Source organism: Lactuca serriola, chromosome 9 (genome assembly GCF_051521515.1).
Source record: "Lactuca serriola cultivar US96UC23 chromosome 9, Lser_US96UC23_V15, whole genome shotgun sequence".
NCBI lineage: Eukaryota > Viridiplantae > Streptophyta > Magnoliopsida > Asterales > Asteraceae > Lactuca > Lactuca serriola.
In genome coordinates, this window is record NC_136416.1 from 210349478 (window position 1) to 210368242 (window position 18765).

Consider the following 18765-nt stretch of genomic DNA (forward strand, 5'->3'; position numbering starts at 1 on the left):
GCCGAGGAATGTTTGTATGTTTGATGTCTTCGTGATTCTTGCATGTGTTTGTTTTGTATGTTACCGGACCCCGGTCCGATGTTGGGCAATGCCCGAGGAATGTTTATATATTTCTAGATTTCGGTCCAATGTCGGGTGGGGCCTGAGGAATGTTTATATGTGTATGTTATGTGATTATTTATGTGAAATTGTCGATATGTTTATATGTATACCGAGCTTTGCTCGATGCCTGGCGGGGCCCGATGCCGGAATTCGGTCTGATGTCGGGTGCGACTCAATGTCAAACATTGTCCGATGTCGGGCGGGGCCCGATGAAGCAGGCAAGGCCCATGATATGTTATTATGTGATTATGTCTATAGTAGGTGGTAGTTTAGGGAGACTCATTAAGCTTCGTGCTTACAGTTTTCAGTTTTGGTTTCAGATACTTCCGGTAGCAAGGGGAAGAGCTCATGATGACTGGTACACACACCATATATATATATATATATATATATATATATATATACCAAAAACAAATATACATATACATACATATGCACATACTAAATACATATTTTACATACATATACACATACCAAATACCAAATACACATACACATATCAAATACACATTTTACTTACTACTAATTGCATACCTCACCATAAAAACCTAAATCAATGAAAAATCATATACAAAAAAACATTTGAACAACTTTTGATCCATTGACTGCCAAATACACATATATACTTTGACCACAAAAACCTAAATCAAATAAATTACATATGAACATATATATCCTTTCACCATAACCTAAATCAAGAAAAAATCATATAAAAAATATGATTAGCTTTTGACCCATTAAATATCAAATACACAATCCACATTAACATATCCATTCCACAACCCACATTTAACATTGAACTCATAACCAAAAAAAATGTCTTGGAAGGATTGAGGCTCGTCGAAGCTGCTGTTGACAGCAATGGTGTTGTGGTGGTGGAATTCACCGGAGACAGTGGTCTAGTAGGTCCGCCTAAAAACACCAAAAAAAATGTTATTAAGGTGAAATCTTGGCATTTTCTAAGAGAAGTGGAGAAGGGAACATCAAATGCACGTTGGCAGGGGCGGCAGGTACTTCACTGGTGCTGGCAGAATCATCGAAAGTCGCCAGAAAATCATCGGCCAACCAGCAGTCTTTGGTCAGTCGCTGGTCACTGATGGTTCACATGGTTGTATTACCCCGGGAAATTGAACCATCGAGCGGTAAATTGCAGTCGTCGTCGGAGTTTTGTAAGAGGGTTTTTATGTGCAGCAAATTACTCGTCTAGGACGAAGGAGGACAAAAGGGGCGTACCTTTAGCAACAACGCTAGGGTAATATCAGCGACAAATTAGAGGGAGACTTACGCTCCTTCTGTCGTGGTTATTTGTCGTTCGATCCGAGAAAAAATAAACATAGGTCACAATTTAGTTTACGTGGATCGTAACCATTAGCGACGTCATGTTATTGATGTCGCCCCTATTGTCTGCGACGACATTTAAACCTAACCGATGGATCATTTTGAAGATGGATGGTCACGATCCACCTTCATGTGGGACGCACAGATCGTCGGTGGGAGCATAGTAGTCACGCCCCCTTTAGCGACGATGTCACCTTTTAGCGGTGTCAAAAGGCGCGTTTGTCTGTTGTCGTCGCTAAAAAGTGGCATCGTCGCTAAAGGAGACGCCGCTAGTGTGCTTATTTGTTGTTGTAGAAGGAAGTTCTATAAATGTTATAAAACATTCGAACGGTAAAATTTAATACTAATTATTAAATTTAAATTTGATAGTGTCAATCATATAAAACGGTGTTTTATAAGAAAAAAATATTAATTTATATAAAATTAGATTTTTAAAAGTATATCATAATTTATTGGATACCATATAAAAACCATAATATATTATATGTTATTTAAAACAAGAATTATCAAAACATAAAACATCATCTAATGTATTTACGTTAGATGTCTTCTTGTTTAAATTTTAAATTTTAACTTAAGTAAAATATTAATAAATAATATTAACACTAAAGATTTTTTGAATCTATAATGATTTAGATGTTATAGGTCCTATAATTTTTTAATCATAAATATACAAATTATACAAGAAAAAAATGATATAACAAAATTGGTGGGTTTCATAAATAAATTATGAAAAACTTCTCTATCGTGATGAGTTTTGGAGCTTTTGAAATTTACGAACAATACTTAAATTTAAATTTGATAATAATAATAATAATAATAATAATAATAATAATAATAATAATAATAATAATACTTAAAAAATCGGAAACTAAGCTTTATTATTACTGTTGATGCTCTAAATAAAAAATTTATAAAATAATTCGAACGAGGCAAAAATTAAAACTTTTTAGACAAATTAATGGAAGTTAATTAATTATTTCATACATACTTGCAAAAATGATACTAAACAAGACATCATCTCCTGAAACTACAATTATGATCAGCCCTAAACCCTGCAACTCAAATCTAACCATGCATAAATGACTAAAACACCCACATCAAACCGTGAGAGTTATGTGGTGTTTGATGTCACCAATTTGAAGAAGATAGCGACCCAAGGCAACCTTCCTCTTACCTTCTTCATCAGCCAAACTCAACTGCTTGCAAACATTCACCCTGAAGCTAAGGACAGTTCGCTGCCATGGCGCCAACCACACCTTCTTGAAATCCACTAACTCCTTCTGAGGTGCATTAAAGACAGCCGGAGGAGAAGAGAATAGCAACACCGAATGACTTCCAGTCAATTTTCCGTCGTTTGTTACCATGACATCAATATTAAATTGTAAGCCTTTGCAAACACTATCTCCTGCGTCGATTGCATCACAGGTAGATGATGACCGACAAGAGTGAGCTTGGTTTAGAGGGATCTTCATGATACTAGGTGCTTTGATGAGTCGATAAACGTATGCAGAATAGCTTAATCCATACCCAAATGGATACACGGTTTCCCCTTTATAGAACCTGTAGGTTTGGCCTGGTTGGCCCGAAACTGGGTTTGGTCTCATCTTGTTGTTGGTCATGGGAACAATGTCTACATAAGATCGTGGAAACCAAGTCATGGGTAGTCTTCCACCTGCAAATATGCAAAAAAAAACCTCACATGAAAACTCTACAATGATTTATTATGTATAAATGGAGTATAAGCAATGATACAAACAAACTTACTTGGGTTAAAACGACCGAAAATGACATCAGCTAAAGCACCTCCACCTTCTTGGCCTGGAAACCCGACCCACAAAATGCTGGAGATTTTCTGGTCACACTTTGCGAAATTGAGATCCATTCCACCTCCAGACATTATAACAAGAATCACAGGTCCTTTAGCTGCATGTGCTACCTCGGAAACAAGAAGATTTTGTTGTCCAGGAAGGATTATCTCGGTCCGATCAAGAGCCTCATGCTCGATAGAAAGATCAGTACCCATCACAAGAACCACCGCGTCTGCTTCAGCTGCCACCTTATTAGCCTCCTCGAAATTACTTGTCGAGTTACACTTTATATCACAGCCTTCCACGTATATAGTTTTAACGTACTCCGATAGCCCTTGGAGAGGACTTGTGTATTTGCATGGAACCCCTGCGTAGTTACCAATCATGGCTTTTGTGGCATTAGCATTAGGTCCGATTACTGCTAACGACGTCATCGCTCTTCTAGGGAGTGGTAAAGATCCAAAACTGTTTTTAAGCAACACAATTCCTTGTCTAGCAGTTTCACGAGCAAGTTCTTGAGTAGCCTGTGTGCAAACATCTTTCTTGCCTAATTTCCCATAAAATTGATTACGTGGATTACCATCGAAGAACCCAAGTCGCATAAGTGTCACGAAATTGTTGGTAACAGCCCTATCCACTACGGATTCTTTCACCAGCCCCTTTTCTACTGCTTTTGCTGTGAAATTCTTTAGTGACATCCCACAGTTGAGATCCAACCCTGCGTGTAATGCATCGGCTGTAACTTCCTCTGGTGTTTTTCTCCAATGTTGGTCTTCAAACATGAACTGTAATGAATCACAGTCGGAACTAATGTATCTGTAAAAAGGTATATTGCATATTGTGTGATTTAATTACCATGGCTAGATTATTCTATACAAGTGCATAAATAGGATCAAGAAATGGATGTTTACCCATTTAATTTCCATTCACCTCGAACCGTATCTTCCAAAAGCTCCTTATCTGCGCAAGTCGGTTTACCATTCATCATGTTGTAAGAACACATAATACTCGCAACATTTCCATCGAAAACACAGCTTTTGAATGGGGCGTTATATGTATCCTCCAAATCTTGCTTTGTTACCTTCCAAAAAAAAAGGCATCATATAATATGCACCCTTCAAGTTTATGATGTAGTATAAGATTATATAGTAACGTTTTATACCATTTAACTAAACTTACGATAGCATCAAAATGAAATCGATCAACACTAGTCCAATTATCAAGATCATAGGCTGTGAAATGTTTGCAACAAGCCCCGACTTTGAGTCGTTCTCTATCACCATCCTCTCTCTCTTGTAAGCCTCTAACATAAGTTGCACCGAATCTGCTGGCTAGGACTGGATCCTCTCCTGGTGTTTCTTGCCCTCTTCCCCATCTTGGATCCCGGAAGATGTTTACATTGGGTGACCAAAATGTTAGGCCAGCTACACCGTTGTTGTACATTGCTCTAGCTTCGGTTGAAACCACCTGTGTTCATCAAGTTTTTACACTATATATGATCATAACAACCTTATAAGAATTTTAATGTCAGTCTCATATGCCCTTATTTATGATGGAGTCTACAACTATATACCTGTCCAATTTTATAAAATAAAGATTCGTTGAATGAGGCTGCAGTGAGTATGACTTGAGGGAAACTAGTGGCTCCGGGGATTACAGTCTTGTTGAACCAAGTTGCAGGTCCGGTGTCAGAAACGCCATGCAAAGCCTCCGACCACCACCCATAAGATGGTATGCCAAGGCGAGGGATGGGGTCGGCTACGCTCACTAGGCTTCCCGCCTTTTCTTGCAATGTCATCCTCTTTAGCAGATCAGCAACTCGTGTTTTAATATCAACTTTAGTATCACAGAAAGTGAACTTTTTCAAGTTTGGATTTTTATCGGTGTCGCATGCATACCGTGGGGTGTATTGGGCAAAAACTGTGATTCTACACGAAAAGCAGATCAACAGAAAGAAAGTGACCACAAGAAAAGGAATGTGTGGTTTATTCTGAGAAGCCATGGATCGTATTATTGGGAGAAAATAGGGACGAACCAATTAGTGTAAAATGGGAGAAATGGTTTTTATGGCCGAAGGTAATCTATATATAATCTTGAAACATAGCAATTCAGTTGTAAGCTTAGCGTGTAAGCATGAGGTTTTGTGGTTGTCATTACTCATTGGGAGTATAATCAGAGATTTGAATACCAAGTTTTTTTCCTTTAAACGAGGGCTGGAGGTCTGACTAATCGTATGTGGAAGTGTAACCAGCAAACACATTCCTACCCGTCTTTGTCGTTACAATTGTTTACCAATATTCTTTTTACTTTTAGACATGTTTAAATGATGTGTTGATTTATAACAAAAAAAGAGTAGAAAAATAAATTGAAACATGGTGCTTTACACATGTGCGAGATGGGTGACCGCATTGGGCTCATGTCGTGGAGGGGGGCAATTTTTACATATGATTCGTTCTAATAGACTAGTAATCCAAGCTCGAAAACAAAACTGATTCAAATGTATAGTTACCAAACCAAAGTCAGTACATAGAAGTCACTAAGATGCTACTCCTCTTGAACTCGCTAAGTCATACAAACCTGTGTGTGTTTGATTATTGAATAACTGATTGATTCATTATAATAGACTGATAATATTAGTCCAACAAACTTTCACGTTTATTCTAAAAGGTCACTTAACTTTTTTTTTGGTACATTAAGGGAATAAAGTTCAATTTAACTGTTTTAAAATGTCCCTTATATGACCCGGTACCGGGTTAATAGGTAATATGGGTGCTACATAGAATTTTGGTCAAAATTAAACACATCACCAAACTTCCCTTTACATAGCTTCATCCCTACATCCTCCATGTCATTTTTATTTCCTGTACTAAGCCCTAGATCCATCGCCATCGGCTGCCTTCAAGTCCATTGAAAAACCCAAGTTGATGATGCTTTCTACTCCTCCCTCTTTGTTGGTCCTAATTGACATATCTGCACGCAATTGACCAAAATCAACAAAACTTACATATACACGGAATCAATCATGGATGCAGTAACTATATGGAATCGAGAAAAAAAAATATGCAATGTCCTTAAAGTTCAAGAACTCATCCTCTCTCAATCCAACTCCATGGTTTTATCTGCTCGTCTAGACAACCTCTCAGTCTCTCACGCACACATACATATGGTTAGTAACACAATTGACAGACATTTTAAGGTTCTAAGAATGTGGAGAAAGAGAAATTGTTCAATGTTTTCCCTCTTCCCCACCAGAGGTTCTCATGAATCTAATTGCAATTTCTAGGAGGTATCAGATTCAAAGAACAGGGGTGACGGAGAGGGTAAGTAGAGGTGGTTGCGTCTAACGTGGTGGCACGAACTGTGAAGGCGAACCAACAGTGATCTGAAAATGATGAAGCTAATTTCAAAGGAGAACCCTGAAGCCTGAAGTTGTGATTCTTGTTCCACTTTCACCTTCCTAAGTCGATTCCCACCACTGTTGTGGTTCCCATCGATTCCCCTCTTGAATCTTCATCACAACCGGCTCTTGAGTCTCATAAGGATCTCATAAACCCTATTCTCAATCGACTTTAAAGGTCAAAACTTTCTAAAAAATCAAAGATAAAAAATCAAACCTGTTGGATGAAACACACAGAGCATTGTTGGATGAAACCCACATAGCACTACAACTGGTTATTCTAAGTAAAGTGACCAAATTAGCAGGTTAAATTGAACTTTATTCCCATAATGTACCAAAAAAAAAAGTTAAATGACCTTTTAGAACAAATGTGAAAAGTTTGTTGGGCTAAAATGACATTAACTCTTAATTCAAATGTATAGTTACCAAGATAAAGTTAGTACATAGAAGTCATTAGGATGTTACTCCTTCTCTTGAACTCACTAAGTCGTTGAGGGTGTGTCTGTTTGATTATTGATTAACTAATTGTTTCAAAATCAGACAATCATATTTGATTTTTTACATACAAAAAAATGAAGAAGTTTGATAACAAACGATCAAATATTGACGCCAATGAGCTTTATCTGGAGTTAAATATAGTTGACAAGTTCTTATCGAGTGAAACTACTAACCACTCCAATATTTTATAATATATGAAATAAGTTAGTTGTTTTTCTGAAACAATTAATGCATATAAAGTATTGTTGACTATTCTAGTAACCGTTACCTTGTAGAAACAAGTTTCTCAAAATTAAAATTGTTAAAGTCTTGCTTATGGTTTATAAAAAGTAAAAAAATAAATAAAAAATAAATAAATAACCCTAATGGCTTGGAAATGATAGCTATTATGTTAGAGAGTAATGATTATGAAGAGTTGATGAACAACTTTGATTCTAAGAATGTTAGAAGTGCATCGTGATTCGTATAACTATATATGATTAGATTTTATATTATCATTTTCTTATTGTTCTTGTAACGATTATCAACTTATCGTAGTATTAATGAATTTTTTTATATAGAAAAAAACTATGTTTGGTGGCCCAATTTTAATTTTTGCATATGGTCTCAAATCCAACAATACACCAATGGTTTCATGCAGGTTTTTTTTTTAAGGTTAATGCATGTTCATATGATTATCTTATATGTTGAAATTGATCATTAGTAACTAGTGATAGCCCATCCAAAGGGTTCTTCTTATGTGTGTACATGAGACAAATTAAATTATATTTATTTATTAGTATATATCATCTTCTATTTTAATAAATAAATATTTTTTGTCACATGTCATATTCTCATTGACTTTTCCACATATAATTTTGTGGTTATTTTAAATTAATTTTTTCCGCGTGAAATTTTTTGCTTCTTTTTCATTTTATTAAATTTCACATAACATTGATATATAATAATTATAATAGATATCATAATAAATTGATATCAATTTCATTAATGCATATTTTCTTAATTTTTAAATTTCTAAATTAGTTTAATGACATAATTTACTAATTAGTACCCTATGACCCCGTAAAATTTAATTTTGCATTTGACTTTATGTATATTTACAAACAAGTTCATGAACAATTAGTTTAATAAAATTTATAAAGAAAAAATAACCATCTATTGTATTTAAAAATAGATATTGAGTAATTAATCATTATAAATGTGCTTTTTAAAGAAAATAAATATTTTTAAGGTTTTTGAAAAATGACCACTTACTCTCTAATTCTCCTTTCTGGATTTGATCTTCAAATTTCAGAAATCTTTTTTGTTTTTTCCAAAAAAAAAATACTTCACAAGAAATCTCTTTGATTATGTCTGGAATGTTCATTTTGATGTGTTTAATAAACAGTTTTTCAATTTAATGTTTGATTTCATGCCCAAATATTGTATATAGTTCATATTTATTATATTTGTTTAACTTTTTGTTGGATTTAAGTAAAAAAAAAATGAAGTTTTTGCTCGTCTGGAACTTTTCATCGGATCTCATGTTTATTCTTGAAATTCCAGAGTTTTTGAGACAATTAGTGTACACTCATGGTTTGTAACACCCAGAATCAGAAAGACCAAGAAAATAAAGGAAAAGCTCTAAGTCATGAGTCAACTCGTCGAGTCCAAGGAGGAACTCGACGACTCAGAGAGGGATCCGGGGTATAAGTAAGTGATCGACTCGGCGAGTCGGCTAGTGGACTCGGCGATTCTAGTCTGGATGAGAAAAACCCTAATCCCGGGGGTTGTGCCCTATTTAAAGAACATTACATCCCTTCCCCAACCTCTTTACTCCCTTTTTGAGATCCAGAAACCATAAACCGTGAGTGAGAGTCCTTGGAAGCAATTTGGAGCTTAGATAAGGGGGTTTTGTGAAGAGATATTAAAGATCAAGAATCTTGGAGCAAGGGGCTTTGCAGAGAGTTGGATTATTCTTCAGTGGGAGGTCATCCTTGAGGTAATAAGTTGTTGTTTTGGCTTTATTGCAATTAGATATATTCTTGAATGAGATTTTGGGGCTATTTTGGTAAGATTCAGATCTATTTCGGGTTTGGGACTTAGATCTGAGGTTGCTACTTCAGATCTAGGGTTGTGATGGTCCAAAATGTCTTAAAGTAGTAGTCAATGAGTTATTGGTGAAGCCCCTTTGTCTTAAACCCTAGCCCTAGAGTGTTTTGGGCCTTTAGCTCCTTGGTTTCATGTAAAGTTTGCAACTTTACGTGGGAGATAGACTGTAGAAGAGTGGATCTATGGATTGGAGCCCCTGCATGGCTCGAAAAGCCACTGTATGGATTGAGATCTGAAGAGACTCGGTGAGTCACATGGGTGTACTTGGCGAGTTTTATGAACATGAGCGTGGACTCGGCGAGTTGGAAGAGCAACTCGGCGAGTTTGTTGAAGATTGCCTTGGACTCGGCAAGTCTGTTCTTAGACTCGGCGAGTCTGGTCGCAAAACCTCAACCTTTTCTGGTTAAGACGCAGACCAGTGAGTTGAGTGGTGACTCGGTGAGTTGGACAGGATAGGACTCAGAGATCGTTGAACTCGACGAGTCTTGGGGTGACTCGGCGAGTTGAGTCGTATTTGGAGAGTTTCTGGGTTTAGGAACTCGGCAAGTCTATGAGTTGACTCGGCAAGTCGAGTCAACTGGAAGGTTAACTTTGACTAGGACTTTAACTTTGACCAGAGTTGACTTAGTTGGACTTCTAGAGTTCAGTTTGGAACTAAGTGATATTTTGATATTAGTAGCTCGGGGAGCTAGTGGAGCAGCGGTTCAGAGAGTTGTCCGACAGCAGCCAGAGAGTTATCAGCAAGGTTCAGCAGTACATGTGAGTTTCCCTTTTGTGTGAATGGGTCTACGGCCACAATTCCAGCCCATGTAGTTATGAGTAGGGAGACCCGGGGGTTAGCCCTAGGCATAGTATGCTAGTATGACATTCAGGACTAAGGTCCAATGATAGCGGGCGGGTGCCCAAGAAATGGTTTGTATCATAGTTATACTTGTTGCCTGTGTGATACATGTATGTGCCTGGTAGGGAGGTGAGTGTGGGCGAGGTCCCGTATCTCACCAATAGCAGAGTGTGGATGGTGTTCCATAGCTCATTAGCAGTAGAGCAGGAGCAAAGCTCAAGTAAGGAAAAGAGTGAGTGTGGGTTGGGCCCGTATCTCACTGTCAGTAGGAGCGTGGACGGGGTTCCATGATTCATCAGTAGTAGGACAGGGGCGAGGCCCAAAATAGGCAAGGCCTTAGTACAGTAATCCAGTAGGGTATGTTAGTTATGTGTTGTGATATGATTGTATGCTAGTATATGTTAGCGGGAGGGGCCCGGAGGTAGGAGGGGCCTAAGGAAAACAGATATGTACTCCGAGTGGGGCTCGAAGCCAGGCGGGACCTGGTGACGGATGGGGTCCAATAGCGGGTGAGGCCCAATGCAGCGCGCGGGAGCCCAGTATGTGGTTATGTGCACAGTGTTATGTATGGCATGTATGGATCAGTAGATATGAATGGTATGCAGTAGGTTGGGGGACTCACTAAGCTTCGTGCTTATGGTTTTTAGTTTTGGTTTCAGGTATTCAGATTTCAGAAGAGGAGCTCGGGAGGGTTGCAGTGCACACACCACGGCAAGTTAGCCTACGATGTTTACTCTGATAATTAAACAAGTGTTTTGGATATGAAACTATGATTTGTCATGTAAACCCTTTTTATATGTTTGAATGACTTAACACTATGAATTAGTAATGTTTTTAAAAGAAATTTTTGGACTCTAAATTTGGGATGTTACATGGTTAGTTGTATGTTACATTGTCCAGAGTTAAAATTAGAGATGTATTAAAAATATTAATTTTAGATAATGATGGTAATCTTAATTATATTGATAACAATGCCATTTGATTATGATAAAGAGAAATTACAAGGGTTCTCAATGAAAGTATAAAGGCTACAAAGAATCAAGCGGATATAAATAGTAGCTAGACAAAACCCTAATGGGCTAAAGGATAAAGGGCCCATAAACAAGTGTGCTAATAATATATAGGCTAACATCCCCCCTCAAACTCACAATGCCACAACAATAAGCATTGAGAGTTTGTCACACAAGAACCGAAACCGAGATGATAGCATTGCCATATGATTATGATAAAGAGAAATTACAAGGGTTCTCAACGAAAGCATAAGTACTACAAAGAATAAAACGGATATAAATATTAGCTAGACAAAACCCTTATGATGATAAACGTCCCATAAACAAGTGGGCTAATAATATATAGGCTAACATATATGACATCTAATGTTGAAGAATTTACTTATTCATTATTTCTTTAAAATATGTCAATAACTTTTTTTAATTGTATAGATTGAATTACCTGTATATTCATCATTTCAGTCGTATTTATTCCAAAAGTGTATTTTAAAAATGCTTAATGTTTAGACATTTATATTTAACTCTTTTTAATCAACCTGTATAGTACATGAATCTCACAACCAGTTAAATATATTAAATTTAGTCTTTATCATTGAAAGGATCAGAGTTTTTCAATTCTAGGATTTCATCTCGATTTTCTCAACAAACTGTAATTTTGCATGCCACAATTAATGATCCTCGGTTGCCACAACTTCAATGTAATTGAAGCTTTGATCACTTATCTTATGTGAGTTCATCAATTACATAAAAACACGTTTGATTTTCTCTTTCTCATCCTCCAATATAACCTCTATATCATGTAATATTGTTTTCATGGATTTGAGACTCAGTTTCTAAGCACACTTCGTTCTACTAAAAGCTTTTGATACTTTACCAATTTACCCTTGTAGAATATGATTGTGTTTAAAGGGCAGTTTGTGGAAGATGAAAGGCACGCAAGGAAGTCGAAGGACAATAACTTTATACATATGAAGTCTCCAGTGGATAAGCATTTAGGCGTTTACAACTTATTGGAAAAACAACAATTGTATTTGTAGCCCAATCCCAACAGTCAAACCCCTTAAAGGTTTAAACCATGTCAAGAAACTCAAAGAAAAAAACCCATTTTATTTGGGTTTTAGAGAATTATTTATAGAAACTCAAACATTTGTTAAGTTTTAATATCAATGCACATCACTTCAATGACATATAAGACTATGTCTTATATCCCTTACAAAGGAGTGAAGGGATATAAGGTGGGAAGCAAGCACAAGTGGGTACATCATGCTACATAGGGAAGTTCCTCTGTTCTTCTCCCCCGACTCGTCATGAACCTGACACTGCCATCTCTCCTCTTCTTTCTCTCTTTTGAACACAGATACACACTCTCTTTCTCTCTCTCCCTCCCTCTCTCTCTCTCTCTCTTTCCCACTGTTTTTGCCCTCTTCTCCTTGTACATTGTGTGATATATATATATATATATATATATATATATATATATATATATATGGGCAATGATCTTGAAAGATGAAAGGTAGATATAACATGGTTTGAAAGATGAAAGAAGATAGTAATGTGGCATGGGTGAAAAAATGAAAGATAAGTACAATAAATAGTACTTTAGGTTGATAGTTTAAACAATAAATCTTGGTTTAGGGATATATAGATAGTTGATTACCCATCTTTGATAAAATAAAATAAAAATGATTTTTATATTTTTTTCTTTGAATAATCATTTTACTATGAGATTTTTTGCTTACCAACATAATAAAAAAGGTAAGTTGCACCCTCTTATAGACTCACACTAAACTTGCAGAAAAACCGGAAAAAAAATATGTGGGCCATAATCCAATTCACCTAAATAATTAAGTATACTTAGATTGTATCTCATCTTAAATAAAATAATATTTAGGTTTTATGGTACGTCAATGGATGTTATTTCTTAGCAAATCATGGAAGATACATGGTTAGACCTATATGTTTTATATCTGCTAGAGAATTAGGCATTATCAATAGATCTAGCAATGGATAAATTTTCTGCCCATCGTATTTAGATAGTTTGAAATATTCTCTTTTTTAAACAGTTTTGAATCCATCAAAGGAAAACTTTGAGAAAAAATCCCATAAACATCTTAGGCCTTTACCAACAAAAATAAGTTGTTAAAGAATATATGAGGGCATCACAATAAATATAAGAAAGAAAGTACCATTACATCGTCTAGAAATACTTTAGAAAGTTCATATAGTAATTATGTTTTTCATTGTCTTCTTCTCTCCATTTGAGTTAATTACATAGGCTAAAGATGAATGAAACCTCTTAGCTAAATTTTTTGCCTTCAATGTGGAAATGATGACCAAGTTTAATCTTTTCCTGTCCCCATAGATTACAATATGTTCTCCTTCCATAGTTTTAACTCTCATCATCTTCTGATTGCAAGTAATCTCTTTATGATTCTTGCTTAGTCAATTTATCCCTAAAACTATTGAAACTACTTAATTGCATTGGCAAAAAAAATTCTTTGAATGTAACTCCACAAAATTTTCACAAATACATCTTTATACTCTTTGCTAATTTTCTTCAGATTTCCATGGGCGATTGCTACTAATAAGGTTATAGTAAGCACATATATCGACAATCTAAGCCATTGACAAATCTAAAGAGATATGAAAGAGTAATTAGAACCTGAATTGAATGAAATGTTAGTAGGTATAGATTCAACCAAAAATATACTTGATATGCTTTTCGCAATTTCACAAGTCTCCCCAACCATCGTTTGAAACACACATGCACACCATGGTTTTTGGTGGATTTCCTTTATCATTTTTTCCTTCAGACAACTTTTAGTAATGTGTCTGAATTTATTGCACTGAAAGAATGAACTTTTGTATGCCTCTTTTCATGACATTTGAAATAAGTAATTTATTCTATCAACTTCCTTTCTCTACGTGAAGTCTCAACATTTCCTTTCCATCCCTTAAAATTCCTATTTCTTCCGATTGGAATTATTTCCCTCATTCTTCATATTTGCTCATGCTACCAATTGGAATTAGTGTTCATGCTTCTCTCGTTCCTTTCCATCCCTTAATAATAGATTGAATACATGAAATCAGAGAGATTAAGGCCTGCTATTTGCAGTTTCCTTAGACTTAAATTTCCTTAGTATAGGTATGTCTAAAGGATACATTACAAGAATATGTGGAGATCAGCATGTCTGGAAGCACAGGAGAACATTCTTTTGCTACAATCAATTCAAGAATTGATCTTAAATCTATCAAAAATTGCCATGCTCCCATCATGAATAAAACAAAATTCTAACATAATATGGGTGTTAGTATCAAGGCCTTCACCTTATGATAACACTTCAAAAGGGATCAAATCCTTGTTCCATCTTCCCAACTACAATTTGTAAGGAAGTTTAGCATCTGAACTTATAGAATTTTTCTATGATTTACTCTATGATTTTCTAGTTTGCAAGAACATAGACACAAAGTACACTTGATTTGCTTATCTTATTTACGAGTTTGGAAGAACGTAGGCTAAAGGTATGACTTTGTTTCATTGAGCGTCCTTTTATGTAGTTATTACAACTAATGGGTCGTTAGGAAATTTTGTGATTAACCAAGTAAATATTTTGATTTCTAAAAGCATAATTGTTATCTTTATCTCTGTTTAACGATGTAACGCTTAGTCCAGGTATTCCTCAATATTTTAGGGTTTTGGACTGGAACTCGACGAGTTGGGGAGCTCCAACTCGTCATGTAGAGATTTATTTAGACGCGGGTTAAGGACTCTACTCGACGATTTGGGGAGCCTCAACTCGACGAGTAGACGCTGGAAAGGAAAACCCTAATTTTCAGGGTTTGTACCCTATTTAAAGGCCTTAAACCCCTTTGTAGCCTCCCTCATCACCCTTTGTCTAGAGAAACCCTAGTTCGTGCTTTTTCTGTCATTGTGAGTGTGACGGAGCTTAAAGAGTGCATTCTTGGTGTTTGTTTGAAGAGACTTGAAGGAGGAGGTGAATAGCTGAAGGAAGAGGATGTAGATCCGGTGTCTTCTCTATTGAGGCAATCATATTAAGGTATAAAGCTAATACCTTGATTATACATTTTCTAGATCTCTCCATTAGAAGGTTTTGTGTCATTTTAGCTTAATCTTGGGTCATTCTTGGATTTGAGCATGATTTGAAGCTATAACTTCATATATGGACATCTCATGGCCTCTTTTGACGTAAACTTGCCATCTTTACCAAATCATGGCCCTCCTTCATGCCCTAAATCCCTTAATAAGCCATGTTGGAGTGTTTTAGCCCCCTTAATGTCATGCATGGACGTAAAGTTAGAAACTTTACGTGATTAAACCACCCTAGGACCTCAGATTTGCAATATGAAACGTTGAAGCAAAGGGTTAGAGGCTTAATGGGTCAAGACCCTCCTCAAAGGAGCTAGGGTTTGGGTCTAAAGCTTATTGGACGACCTCTAGGGGTAATGTTGGAAAATTTACCCTCCTAGACGTCTTTATGGTTAGGGATCTGAAGTTTGGAACCTTTGGATTCAAGAAAAGGGGCCTAATGCATTAAGTGGGTTAACTGACTAGAGAACTCGGCGAGTTCATAGGGTAACTCGACGAGTTGGCTCGAGGTTTGCCCGATCTTTTGGACACTGTTCAAACTCGACGAGTTGATAAGACAAATCGGCGAGTTGACTAGGGTTTTTCCCGATTTTCTGAGAATTAAAGGAACTCGATGAGTCAGCAAGTGCACTCGACGAGTAAGGTCAACATGGACCGTTGACCTTGACTTACTTTGAATTTGACCGTGGTTGATCAAGTTTGACTTTAAGGGTATCTTTGGTATTTCGGGATTTTGACAAAGTTGGTCACACGATGATTGTAGGCAGTTGAGTTCGGAGATGTGAGTCAGGATTTTGATCGTATCTGTTCAACATTTTTGTGAGGTGAGTCTCATTACCATACCAATGGGTCGAAGGCACCAAGTACGGCCCATTATTGTTATGTGATGTGCTAGTTGATTATTTGTTATGTGGTATGCTAGTTGTATTTGTGGTACTTGCATGAAAGACCTCGGAGGGTTCCCGAGGCACTTGGGTGTAAGACCTTGGATGGTTTCCATGGCATCCTAAGTAAAGACCTCAGGGGGGAGTCCCGAGGCACTAGGTGTAAGACCTTGGAGGGTTTTCATGGCATCCTTAGTTAGGACCTCGGGGGGTTCCCAAGGCAATGGGCTAAGACCCTGGAGGGTTTCCAGGGCATCCTTATATGTTTATATGCGTGGCTCATGTGATGTTATGGATTATATGATTATGTGAATTATGTGGGGTATGCTCTGGGGAACTGTCTAAGCATTGGCTTACAGTTTGTTGGTTGTTTCAGGTACTTCAGGATCTAATGGCAAGATCCTAACGTGATGGTGCGGAATGCACTCTCCGGTGTTTCATTTGGGACACTCTGATTTTACGAATAATTTATATGATGTTATGGATTTTGAAAACAAATGCGTTTGGAATTTTATAATGTACATGGTGTGCCACCTTGACATGTTTCAATTTCGAAACTTTCATCGGATGTGATCATTATGATGCAAATGAATTTATGTTATTCATTATCTTAGAGGAGAAAATGATACATTTTGTGAAACATATATTATGCATGATGATTATAAGAAGATTATATCCTGTAAGTGATTTATGTTAATTTGATTTTGTGTTGATTATACTTATTTAATAATAACTGTATTTTGTTTTTTTTTTTTGTATGGTATTTCTATATGTATTTTACTTTATAAGTGTAACATTATAGAACATTATAATTTATATGTATTTTACTTTATAAGGCTATATTTGTTTTTGTCAACTAAATTCGTTCCATTTCAAACAGCATGAACTAATGACTAAGAAGAGCTACAAACATACTAAACAAGCACCAACCAAAGTTTGTTTTGTGTTTGTTTAACTTTAAACGATAAGAAACAAACACGGACAATTAAACAAGTGAAATTTTGTTTTCATGTTCGTTCGTAAAGAAATTTAGTATGTTCGTGTTCGTTTAGCTGATACACAAACACAAGCGAACTTAAACGAACATAAAACAAACATTAAAGAACATAAACAAAAAAACTAGAAAAATCTATATCAACATAAACATGCAAGCTTAAACCAACAAACACATTCAAAACTCATATAAGTCTTTGTGTGTCTATATATATATTCTTTTTATCATAAAAAAAAAAAACAAACATAACAGACATAAAAAACAAACATAAACACGGACGGAAGCATTGTTCTTGTTTATTTGTTTATCAACTTAACAAAGATAAAAAAACAAATAAACCAACATAAACAAAAAATATGACAAATGGTTCATAAACAGCCCAATAAGCATTTGGTTTGTTTGCATTGAAGCTCTAACACATTATATTCAAATTGAATAACCAAACATAACAACTAAATAACAATGATTTATTCTATTTCTTGGTTCATACCGCTAATATCTAGGCTAACCAACATAAGATTTCATTCTCAAATTATTCCTAGAAAAATAATCCATTTTGATCTATTTTACCACCGTATCTACTTTTTTTAACTTGTCACCATATTTATAAACTATAACAATTAAAAAAATAAACAAATAACAAACTATCTAAACTCCATCATTGCAAGGGAAAATTCAACGAAGTAGAAGGATGCTGTAAAATAAATTGTATACATTATTTAGTTACTACCATGTCATGAAAAATAGCAGTAAATGACCATGTAAGCTTCACCCTAGATCATGCAAAAAAAAGAATTATAAATAGTAAAAGTACATCATGTCCTTGAGGACACAACTCATCAAGTAAAGATCAATTCACAGAAGGAAAATCAATAAATGCAGGCGCAAACAAAAGAAAAGATCGGATACCAAGTAGCAGATAAACCAGTCATGTAACAAGTTTCAAACCGCATACTTGCAGAAAAGGTCAGGGGTTCAAGTCTCAGTAGCCGCAATTCGAACTATTCAAGAGCTTTAATTTCAATGTGAATTAGGCTCCTTATTGGGCACTGTATCTGCTTTACATCTCACATGATGTTTCTGGGAGAATGGGACAGAGAGATGTGGGCCAGCTCGGCTCAGGGGTTGCTGAAAAAATAACTTTTACAGAACGATACATGTTCTTCCATGATACACGACTCGAAAAAAGCATCAGCATCCACCAAAAAATGTGATTCAAGGGCAGAAATGTCACGAGGAAAAACAAGAACAATGAGCACACAAGGAAGGAATTAGCAAACTCAGCAAGGCATGGCTAAACAAGGACAACAAGAACCATCTTCCCAAAACAAAACCAAAGCCAGATGCCATGAACAATCTCAATCTCCCCCTTTTTGATGATCAATTATTGATTTGCAGATAAGCTGCTTGTGCTCAAAAACCATTCCCAATTTTATCATGTTTAATCACAACCAACTATCAACATATCATGTACCCAAAATAGCCACATATATTTAGCCACAACACTGAACACAGCCTGCCAAAAGGTCAAACACATTAATAAAATACACACCAAGAGTATATTTTTTTTTTTCAGTTGATCAAGTCACAAAAATTTACCTCTATTTTGTCACCAAAAGAACCCAAAAGTAATTTGTTTGTGTATAGAGATCATCATTCATCATTCATCATTAATCACTTATGCAAGAAAG

The 18765-nt window shown here is 36.0% G+C and overlaps 1 protein-coding gene across 1 annotated transcript; it reads right to left on the reverse strand.

Annotated features, from left to right (window-relative positions):
• Positions 1–2377: 2377 nt before the first annotated feature.
• Positions 2378–5306, reverse strand: LOC145076733 (beta-xylosidase/alpha-L-arabinofuranosidase 2-like). Its single transcript, XM_079022532.1, has 5 exons — positions 4825–5306; positions 4431–4718; positions 4163–4332; positions 3208–4067; positions 2378–3115 (listed from the first exon to the last, which is right to left on the reverse strand). The coding sequence occupies exons 1-5, from the start codon at positions 5251–5253 to the stop codon at positions 2541–2543; spliced, it is 2322 nt and encodes a 773-aa protein (XP_078878658.1). The 5' UTR covers positions 5254–5306; the 3' UTR covers positions 2378–2540.
• Positions 5307–18765: the final 13459 nt, after the last annotated feature.

Coding starts and splice junctions, on each gene's coding strand:
- LOC145076733 (XM_079022532.1), bottom strand. CDS start 5,253: ATGGCTTCTCAGAATAAACCACACATTCCTTTTCTTGTGGTCACTTTC. Junction 4,333..4,430: donor GATTTCATTTTGATGCTATC/GTAAGTTTAGTT, acceptor TTTTTTTGGAAG/GTAACAAAGCAAGATTTGGA. Junction 3,116..3,207: donor TTTCGGTCGTTTTAACCCAA/GTAAGTTTGTTT, acceptor GCATATTTGCAG/GTGGAAGACTACCCATGACT.